This window comes from Ostrea edulis, chromosome 7, assembly GCF_947568905.1.
Source record: "Ostrea edulis chromosome 7, xbOstEdul1.1, whole genome shotgun sequence".
Classification (NCBI taxonomy): domain Eukaryota; kingdom Metazoa; phylum Mollusca; class Bivalvia; order Ostreida; family Ostreidae; genus Ostrea; species Ostrea edulis.
In genome coordinates, this window is record NC_079170.1 from 86571332 (window position 1) to 86583522 (window position 12191).

Sequence of the window (12191 nt, forward strand, 5' to 3'; positions counted from 1 at the left end):
CTAATTTCTAAATAAGTAATGGGGTGAGGGCATGTATGCTGGCCAAGCGAAAAGGTTTTTTGGGTGAATCATTTCAGAAATTATTTCTTTGTTTTATCACACGGAGGTACACGGTGGCATCGACGGAGGTACAGGTGACATCCACGGAGATGCGCGATGGTATCCACGGAGATCCTCCGTGGACTTCAATGTCTAGCTCGCGCGGAAAAATAGGACTTCAAAGGTGCCGACAATTTTAAAGGTCCACCGTGTTTGGGGCAAATTTGTTCCACCGCGTTGCGTGGAACACGCATAAAACTCGTGTCGTGTACTGTACTGTTATTTAATGATTGCTGATAGATAAGAATACATTTTTAAATGTCAGTTTAGATCCGCCACTATACTGAGTGTAGAGGGCGCATTTTGAGCAAAGAGAAAGTAGGCCTTTCAGTACCGCCATGAACGCGGATCAAAAAACAATGATTCTCACCTGTTATAATTTGTCTGACAACCTTGATTGGGATGCAAAAATGGAGTCAAGAGCCATCTCTTTGATTGATGCCCACTATCTCCCAGCAAGTGTGTATGGACAGGTAACCTTCCTTGGTCAAACAGTACTTGGAGACCGCTTTCGTTCAGAATCCTAGCGTTATGCGTGGAACTCTGCCATTTTGCTACGACATCAAGGATTTTGTAGAATGGATCAAAGACCACCTGTGTGTTTATGCTATGGTAATGGTGTCTATTTACATACTCGTTTTCACATGCATTCGGGGCAATTATTTGAATGTGAGTGCCGTCAAAACATCGCCTGTGTACTCTATTGGCGGCCACTATGATTCTTAACTTAAGTTTTTCTTAACAATTTAAGACTGCTAAAGACAACACTTAAAGTTAAGAACTGTTTAAGAATTTTCTTACACTTAAGTTTTTTATTGGTTTAAGAATTGTCTTATACTTAAGTACATTCTAAGACTGTTTATGAATCTCGGCCCTGATCCAACCACTGGTCTGTCCAAGGGTTCGTGTTTGCGCTACTCGTGATTTTGTATTAATTATAGGAGTTATGAGATAGATCAATATTCGCTATCTTCACCTTTTAGTTATACGTCCGTTCGAGATTTATTTATGCATATTTTAAAAACGTCACAAGATGCAGTCGACGTAACCCAAATTATGACCTATACTTGGTGCTCAGGGTTGTAGCAGTTTTACTGTTATACCCGAAAGACCCGTCCTTATTACTTCCAATTGGTATGCGTTTGGCGACGAAGTAGACAATACCTTGGCATTCATGACATGACACAAGCAGGGATCGAATTCACGACCTCAAGATCACAAAGCAAACGCTATACCGCTGAGCTACTGCGACTGGTAAAGTAAACACACAAATAACTGCCTCCCTCCCTTTGTGTAGAGCAGAGTTTAAAGTCTGAACAATTTATGTGCATAAATGGAGTATGATCTGCTAAAACATACCCTTTTATGTTTAGCGATCAGGACAGTCACAGTAGTGCCAACGTCTGCAGCGATATGGAATATCCGTTTTTAAGGCCATATCCGCAAAACCCATGATTCTCATTTCCAATATCCGAGCGTTTTGTGAAGAAGCAACCACTACCCATGTTTACGTCTTAGGTTTGACGCAACAATGGAATGAAGCAGATTCGATCTTACGACCCCCAGATCTGAAAACAAACGCTATACCACTGATACACCAGTCCCCTTATGAAATAAGGACCGATTTTCCTATTGCACGGGAAATGACATGGCCAATGAAAATAGCAAATTTTTGTTCATACAATATATGCATGAAAGTAAGTTCTGAATTCATTTTACTCATATCAGTACCAAATAATGCAATTTCAAAATGCTTAACTTTACTTTGATGTTCAAAGCATTGGCGTTTTAGGAAGATTAATAATGTGATAAAAACTTGCCACCACTGGTTGGTCTGTTGCTCTTAGGAACTTCAGGGATGATCTCTATTTCACCTGTAAGGTAGAATAGAATGTAAAGCAACTGATATAAACCCACTAAATTAGGCTATTATTTGAATTACATCTTAACAGTTCCGTTTGAAAACAGCATTTCGTAAATTTAATGACATTATTCGATCATAATCAGTTCAAAGTAAGAATGGTAGTGTTGTAAACAGGTTACAATAATATGCATATTTTCAATAACTTCAAGTAATAAACAAGAAAATATATTAGAAAGACGAATATAACGAACAGTGATCAATCTCCAATAAGCAATACAAAATAGATAGTCGGGCAAACACAGACCCCTGGACACACCAGTGGTTGGATCAGGTGCCTAGGAGGAGTAAGCACCCCCTGTCGACCGGTCACATCCGCCGTGAGCCCTATATCCTGATCAGGTATACGGAGTTATTCGTAGTCAAAATCAGTGTGCCAAGAACGGTCTAACAATCGGTATGAGACACGTCAGACAGCATTTTACCTAATGATAGGTTGTGTTGACGAACTAGATCGTTATAACGACCATAGGATTTGCGAAATGCTGACTTCAATCGATACTGTTGAAACCCCTGTACCATCAACTTGTTTGTCAGTAGCTGAAATGTCCTTTGATGAATCCAAATGAACTGGTGTTTGGAAATATTTAGAAGAAAGTGATTGTTACTCCATTAACTTCGATTATGAAGGATATTGACATCGTGTTTAGATACACACTAATTTCTCCTACGGTTTCAAGAATAGAGATTGACGCAGCTTTTGAGACTGTAATCTCTGATTGCCTGACATTAGATATATTGTGGATATTTTTCTATTCAGTTATTGAATCCGCTTACACAAAATTCATAACTCAGTTATGAGAAAGATAGTATATATCCAAATTTATTCGCTAAAAATAGGTCCAAATTTGTGGTACATCACCTACAGCTTGTGGCGTCTCAATATGAGTAAAACAGATAGTTAACGGAACGTAAAATATATAAAGAGTGTAACAAACTAAAGTAAAAACATTAAGTGTAAAACCAACTCATATGGATTCGAGTTTATATCTTTAATTATCATTTATTACTGATAGCAGTAAGATGCTAGAAGCATTTTTGATAAAATTTGGGTGTTTCACCGTCATGATCGACAGTTAGATGAATGATTAGACCGCGGGATAGTATTAGAATTTTAAATTTTCTGTTAAAGTACGACAGTGACCTATTAATAGTCATGTAATGGCGTCATAACGACGTTCATATTTGTCGCCTTGTTATGATACAAAATGCTCCCATGTAAACACCCAAATTACTACCTTCCTTTGTGTAGGACAGAGCTTACGGTCTGTCCAATTTTCGTGCATATATGGAGCATGACCCGTCATAACATATCAGCGTATGTTTAGCGACCAAGGCCGACCACTGAGCTACCACGACCGCTAAATCATACTTCACTCCCGTTACGAAATAAAGACAGATTTTCTATTTCACAGATGAATTTAACAATGAATTAGCAAAATTTTGTACATACAATGTATACATGAATGTGGATTTTGAATTGATATTACTTTTATAAGCACACAATAACGCACATTCAAAACTTTACTACATTTACGTCGGTGCTCCAAACGTTTGAGTTTCGGGGAAAGTAGCAATGTTGTAAAACTTACATGCATTTGTTGGTATGTTGCTGTCAGGAAGCAGAGGAATGATCTCCTTTTCTACAACAAGGAAAAATAGAATATAAATAGATTGACACTATTCCACTAAATTAGGCTGTTATTATTACATTTTAACAGTCTCGATTAAATTAAATATTTCATACATTCAAGAGTCGTGATAATGATATTATTTGCAAAAATAACACGTCATTAGGATTTAGTTCAACATTATCATAATCATTTCAAATTTCTGTATAAATTGTCCTGGGGAATAATGACTAGTTTTGTAAACTTGTTACAATAATTCTAATTTTGCATCTTTTAAATAACTTCAAGTATCAAACAAATTATATCAGAACTGGTTTTTTAAAGAAGAATTATCTATTTGACCGAAATTGTCCATGAAAATTCAAATGAACCGGTGCTTGAAAATATTTTAGAGGACGCAGAAAATGTTTGTTGTTCCACTGAATTCGTTTATGAAGATTTTTGAAATATTTCTAAACACGCCAGGCGCTAGTTACAACTAAGGCTTAATGGAAAATGACGCAGCTTGTACGACAGTAATCTCTGATTCTGAGCACACGAAGCTACCTACTCTTTGGGTTTCAGAATGACGCAGCTTGTACGACAGTGATGTCTGATTGGATAACATTTGGGGCTATTGTTGTTATTTTACTATTCATCTACAGCTTAGGTAAAATGTATCAATTCGGATATGAAACAATGGTATGATCACGACACGAATGCTCTACCAATGAGATATCGCAACCGATAAATCGCACACGAGTCATGTTATGAAATAAAGACATATTTTTCTACGTCACAGGAAACGACATTGCCACTGAAAGAGCAAAACTTTGTATATACACTGTACCATGTATACATGAAAATAAATTTTGAATTCAGATTACTTTTCAAAGTGCAAAATCAAACACATTTGACACATTATTACCTAAATTACATATATGCTCGAAACTTTCGAGTTTTAGGTAAAGTAACAACGTGATAAAAATGTGATACTAACACACTAAATCAGGCTACAACGATGTATGGAAATGAAATAGTGTTTGGAATGTTTTTAAAGGAGGTAGAAAGTGCTTGGCACTATATTGAGTTCATTTTTGGAGAGTTTTTGAAATTGTTTCTAAACACATCAGACCTTAGCCACTCTTTCGGTTTAAAAATTAGATAATGACGCAGCCTGTGCGACTGTAATCTCTGATTGACTGATACTGTAATATCTGCTTGACTGACACTGTATACTGACATAGCCTGTGCGACTGTAATCTCTGATTGACTAATACTGTAATATCTGCTTGACTGACACTGTATACTGACATAGCCTGTGCGACTGTAATCTCTGATTGACTGATACTGTAATATCTGCTTGGTTGACACTGTATACTGACATAGCCTGTGCGACTGTAATCTCTGATTGACTGATACTGTAATATCTGCTTGACTGACACTGTATACTGACATAGCCTGTGCGACTGTAATCTCTGATTGACTGATACTGTAATCGCTTATCGACTGATACTGGGGCTATTTTGGGTTATTTTACTATTCGGTTTACGGAATCAGCTTACACATAATTTATTAATCCAGTTATGAAACAATGTTCTTGACATAGATAGGATATATCCAAATTTTCCACATCTAAATGAAATTAGTATATCGTTACACAAAACAATTCATCGTATCAATAACTATGTATAGTAACATTTCAATGATGGTTAATAATATCAAAATATTCACCGTTAGTGCGATCTTGTTCGCGGCTTTGAAGTGATCTCGACACCTTTCGCCGATGTAGTTTGATGCAAATGATGATCAATACTACGGGACACAGCACAACCACGGATGTGACAGCGATCCATCCCCGCCCACCAGGTTCATCCTCTGTCATTTTTCTACAATATTAATAGTGTTTCACTTCATGTTTCCCGTCTTTGGTTCATAGGGAAAATATCATCTTAAATTGCCCAATAAAGCCATACTAAAACTTACGACGAACTCTGCGCGCATAAAATTAGCACATTTGACTTGTATTATGTTACCCGTTTGTTGCAAGTTTTGTTTTTCGTTCTTAGATAATAGCAACCTTACTGATGGACATATTATTTATTCTCATCAGGAAACATTCTTTCATATTCAAATATGTCTTAGCAAATTGGAATGCATTACATAAGAAATGTCAGAAATCGAAAATTTATTTCATCATTTTATGCCATGATAAAAATGTTGACTCGGACATTCCGATTCTGTCGTCGTTACGGGATGACGAGGTTTAGAAACACAAGGACGATACAACATCTATTACTGTTAAAATTTTGTTAAACATTATGCTTGGTAAAGTTCCTAAAATGAATAATGACAAGAATGTTATTTCGATTCCATGATTTTTTTACTCACCAGTTTTAGGAGAAGTTTTACCATTTGGTCCTATTTATGGCGCTTATAGTCATATCAGTGAGTTTCTTATATCATGTCAACGCCTACTGTGACGCAGAAACCTTTTAAAGTCCTTATAAATAAAATGTCTACAGTCATTCAGATTACATCTGATAATAGTGCAAGTTTCAGTCACTGTAGATTTCACCTATGGACGTTGTTAATTTAGAAATCTCAAACTGAAAGTCTTATCCCTTGTACTCAAGTGCATGTATGCAGGACAGATTGGTGATGAGATTCCGCCCTCTTCAGTACATCTGCCAATGATTCACAAAATGAGTTTCTTATTAAAGTTACTGATATCTATATAATAAAAAGGAACCATCACTTCTACGGCTATGGGCGCCAAGCATATATCAAAATATTTAAACCTTCTCCTTGAGCTGGTGACGTCTCTATTTGAGTAAAAATCAAATGGGACGTAAACAGCATACAAAGAAATAACCATACATTTACCTAGTAATCGATGTACAGTTGGGGTCCATTCGATAACACTTCTCTTTTCTGTCTATGTCAATGCAAGCTGGATCTATGAAGCGTGGAAAACAATAAAATCATCGATATGCATAGCTGTACCAAAGAGTTTTAACAACTTCCATGCGAAACAACGTAAAAGCATATAATACTGGTGTTTCTGTCTTAAATTTCAAAATAAACATATCAGCTGAAACTTTAAAATTGAGATAGATTAACTTTATGACAAACGGGATGATTTCAGTTTCTCCATCGTCAACTTCCATTATTCCATTATCACATGCATATAGTGTTTATGTTCCTCAACTGATTCGATAGGCAAGAGTTTGATCTGCATATGATCAGTTTCTAAATCAACACAGGCTATTAAAAACTAGTTGATGGTACAGGGATTTTAACTGTGACAACAATGTTTATTCTAGTTTTTGCATTGGGTTATTATGAATTAGGACGATTCAAATATTTCTCCGTCTGAATAAAAATTTAAACCACGGGTGTAAATCAGGGAGTTCACATTACTTGTAGAATTAGTATATATGTCAATTTACGTATGAAAGGAACTTTCACATATAATTTACTGTTGTAACGGATACTTACAGTTATACATATTCCTTGTCAAGTACGGCTTGTTAGGGCAGCCTTTTGTAAAGTACTTACATGGGTGGTTGTTCAAAGTCTGAGTTTGGAGCACCATACAATTTCCTATGAATAAGTAAAACTTTACTTAGATTTCATTTGTCAGATGTAAAGACTTACACAATATAACCAAGTCAAAACAAAATACACGTGATGGGATTTTTATCAGTATTTAACAGCTCAAAGTTCAATGTGTATATTCCTGTAAAATCAGCAAGCATAATTTTGTAGAAACATAAATATCAACTTCCAAGCACAAATATCTTAATATCTATATCTAGGGTTTTCAGTCGTACAGATATTCCACCATTATCTGTTAGGAGGCAAACTATTGATGGGATACTCCATCTCATGTAGTGTTACTGCCTTGTAAATGAGCATCTGTGTAGATTCTTTGATTATTTCATAAACACACATTTCAATGATATCACATCACTTTGTAAAGCTTAATTACCAGGTTCAGTCCACCCACTGGTATAATCGTAGCAGAATTCTACAAGGTGAGACAGATCAAAACGCGGTAGACAATGGTAGACATTTATGGACTCCTGAATCCCAGAACAATTGAGTCTGCGAGAGGCTGCCTCGACTTCAGACAGGTTTCTAGGACAGGTGTCGACTGGGAAAACATGGAATCCGGACCGTGGTAGTCTCATCTATAACACATTAGAGTTATTTATGAATTATAACCGTAGCTTGTTTCAGAATCCTCTCTGAAAATGTATTCATAACGGTGCTTTCCAAGCTTACAAAGGACCTCCTGACTTTAGCTGTAGCTTGTGGTCCAATTTTATCATCCCCTTTTCTCAAAGAAAAATCTATCTATTACTATTTTCAATAGATGTTAAACAATGATGTATCTCTAGTAAGTGCATCGTCCTTTTCCCCAGGAATACTGAAAGATAAGGGTACAAACCTAAGGTCAAGATGGTTACCTTTAGCGTGAAAACTATAGAATTACTACCCAGAATGATTCGACTTTCATTGATTCACAGCTATGCGGGGATATCTAAATCCACAATAATGTGCTATTTATACAAACTTGAAAATTTTTAATGTTATATGACCCGATTTTCGACAATTTCCCCACTTTATAAAACCGCTGTGAAATCATCGCACATAGGTATATATGATACTTGTACATGTCACACATTATTTTACCTGTTTTAATCATAATTAATTTATTGTAAATCGGGGTCTATACAAACAACGGTTACTCGGCCATGCATAAATCAAGTGAGTCAAATGTCCATTTCGAGCTTTCAAAGGTACTCAATTACCTGTGTAGAGCGAAGTATTTTGTTACAACAGTACCGTGCCATAAGGTTAGTAGAAATAAAATTATCAAACACCTCTTAGTAATGCGTTACATGTTTTACGTTCTTTCAGTCTTATTTAAAGTTTAAAGTTAGATAGGTTTGTCTGATTTATAGACATCATGTTGGGTTTTCCCTTGAGGTGCATGTGACTATTTATAGACGTTTAACATATGTATAATTTATATATATTTACTTAAATGTTTTCTGCTATCTGCAAATGTTTTTTTCAGGAAAGTTTAATAACTTGCGGATCATACAGCTTTAAGCAGATAAACGAGACTAAAGGTCTGAGAGAGAGAGAGAGAGAGAGAGAGAGAGAGAGAGAGAGAGAGAGAGAGAGAGAGAGAGAGAGAGAGAGAACGAGAGAGAACGAGAGACACAGAGAGAGAGAGAGACAGAGAGAGAGACAGAGAGAGAGAGAGAGAGAGAGAGAGAGAGAGAGAGAGAGAGAGAGAGAGAGAGAGAGAGGGGGAAGGAGGGAGAAATAGATAGTTGAAATGTGCATTCTCCAAATAACACAGGGACGTAACAACAGGGAGAGGAAGGGGCTCCTCATTTGGTATGCATACATGTAGTCGACGATACCGTGCGGCCTCATGAGTGTTTCCAGTATTACAGTGACGCATTTCACGTGGCTTGTTTAATGTTCAGCAGGTCAATATGAGGTCAATACAGGTAAATCAGGTGGAAAAAATGTGTAGGTTTTTGTAGATTTTAATGAATATTCATCACGACACAAAATTGCCCACTCTTGCCTTTTGAACATATTTTTCATTAATGCAAGAAAGAGTTATAATAGAAAAGAGAAATCTGGACAACCATGTGCACGATATAAATAAAGGCTTAAAAAATCTGCCATTCTATGAATATCAATAGAAATAAACAAAAGCAGACAAACCCTATGTCAGAAGACGGCATAGCTCTTAATGTTAACAAACTTTACTAAGTTAAGGATAATAATGAACACATTGGGGCATTGTAAAATGCATAATTCAAACTTTGATGTTTCACTAAATCACCGAGGGCCATATGTCACAGCTAGTGTGGAGGTCCTTTGAAAGTATTAACGAAACAGTACCTTCAGAATTCTAGGCAGTGTTATTGTTGGGTTTTTTTTTAGAGGGGGTAGTTTTGTTTGTTTTGTTTTGTTTTTTTTGCTTATGATTGTGTGTAACTTGTATGCGAGTACGAGAGCGGATCTAACATCTAATTTTAATTAGATTGCCATCGGCAGTCTTTCATCCCGTGAACTTGGTGATCCGTGTGCGCTGAGGTGTGACTTATGACGTAGATACCCTTGTACCCTGTTAGTCAGTTTTTGTGTTTTCTACCAAGCACATGACTATAGCTCGACGTAAGCCCACTAGTAATCCACGAGGCTATCCAATTAGATTGACATTCCTATCAATTTTACTTATGTATACACATGTATGGATTTTTCTCTATCATAATGTTTATTTATCCAACACGTATTTGTCTGTTATTTATTTGAATTAATGCAAAATCATTTGATGTACATCATGTACCACATTTGGTGTGGTTTGAGTGAATAAAATGACATTGAGGCATCCATTTCTACAGATGATTGGATAATGATAACCCATTTGATGAAATGTTTGTCTCAGTAACATACCTGTTTCCCTCATTTCAATAATCCGTGATCGAATTGCATCTCAGACTTGCGGAAAACCCATCGTTTCAATATGCAAAAAGAGTAAACCTAATTTGTCAATCTGTACAGGTTGATTAAAGTATTAAATCACTTTGTACAAAATTCACAATTCTGTGTGAGTACAATAGTCGCACAGGCGATTCTCGGTCAAAGATTCCCGTTGGGATCCGGGTTGGAATAGGTCCTCAGTACCCTTTGCTTGTCGTAAGAGGCGACTAAATGGGGATGTCCTTCCAATGAGACCGGAAAAACCGAGGTTCCGTGTCACAGCAGGTGTGGCACGATAAAGATGGACATAAGCGTGGAGCATAGGCATACATTTTGTAGCCCTTCATCGGCAATGGTGGCGTCTCCATATGAGTGAAATATTCTCAAGAGAGACATTAAACATGATATAATCAATTTATCAATCGGCCAGCAGAACGGACAATAGACAACTGTACACATGAGAGCAATTTATTTGATGGGTATATCTTATTTGCATTCATTTTGTTTCAAATATCGTTATGTGTTTCTGCCTTGGCTTTTCTTTTATTCCATTCATGGTCATTTCATATATGCTGTATCCAGTGGTGACTACACAATCATGTATTATAAATACAAACAGTTACCAATCCAGAATTGTAATGTATACTTAAAGAAAGGAAATTTTATCTGAAATTTTCCTTTTAGGGTGATTTACATTTACTTAAGAAAATTATGCTGCAAGTAGAAGGTAACCATCTACCTGAACACACCACTGCATGCATCAAACTAAAACAAAATATTGGAGTTGCACTCACACTCATTAGATATTTGCGTTAAATGGTAAATATCTTTTATCATACAGAAGGGAATTTGGCAGAGATCGGCATCAACCAAATCTAACTTGTATAAACGCTGCATCACGTTGATGGTTTGGTCAGTGAAACACATTACGATTGCTGCTAACCTAGCACTATTTAGAATATATTAATGCTTTAACACAATCAAGTAGATTTTATAAGTGATATGTAGTCTCCTGAATTTCACAATTATCATAAATTTATCGTACTTCTAACAAAGCATGAACGTCCTTGTGCAGACATAATCGCCAAATGGTAAGTTTTTGTGATCCGACCCATGTGGATAGATCTGATAAGCTAATAGTGTCACCCTTTTTATCAAATAAAATTACGCGTGAAATTGGAGTGAAATACGAAGGATTTTTTTTATCCCGGTTATTTCCGACGCACAAATGCAGCTACCGATCCCAAGGTGAATAGTGTTAAATTGTTCATTACATGCAACTTTGAAAACATTCAGAATAGTATTAAAATCAAAGTATTCTGTAACCACATCATGTAATTATATAAGTCTAAAAAGAAAGAACTTAACACTGGATCAGAATTAAAAGTATAAGACGAATATTAAAGTATCCTGTTAGACACGTTAAAGCCAAAATGCATGCCATACATCTATCTATTTATAGTGAACCAGACATCATGAAAGAATATGATTAGTAACGGCTCAACAAGATTAGAAAGATGTACGTTTTGTTTTTTACAGCCCGTTCATCCATCGGCTGTATCACACACCCTCCTAAGGACACTTGATACAAAAAAAAATTCAATGACATTCAAAATTTGAAACCTATTAGCCCTACCTAGAAAACTCTATACATTTTTTCTCACTATTTGAGCATATTTGAGAAATCATGAGAATAAATTATATTTCACATGGTCAATTGTATTTATTTGACTTTTAAAAACAGAAATCTAGTTTTCATTTTTTTATCTTTTTTTTAAAAATCTGTTTGTAGCAAGCGTGGTTAATACTCATTTCCATTTACGAAATACCTATTTCGTCCATTGTATGCACAAATCGTTGATAAAATCATTAATTTGGAGATGGAACAGGTTTTCAATTCAATAGAAACGAAAGATGGGATTCTACAACCTTAAAAAAAAGAAATATCTTACTTTCTAAGAACAAATGCTTATTTGGCACTTTACGTTAATACTTAAGACACATGAGTCCGGTACACTTTTCGTACACATTACTTTTGATGT

General features: G+C 35.9%; 1 protein-coding gene across 1 annotated transcript in view; it reads right to left on the minus strand.

Moving 5' to 3' along the window:
* The window catches only part of LOC125654509 (uncharacterized), a 222826-nt gene that overhangs the window by 188450 nt on the left and 22185 nt on the right, over positions 1 to 12191 (minus strand). Inside the window, 3 exon segments of the mRNA XM_056142802.1 lie at positions 6517 to 6589; positions 7132 to 7236; positions 7625 to 7826. Coding sequence (XP_055998777.1) covers positions 6517 to 6589; positions 7132 to 7236; positions 7625 to 7826 — 380 coding nt within the window.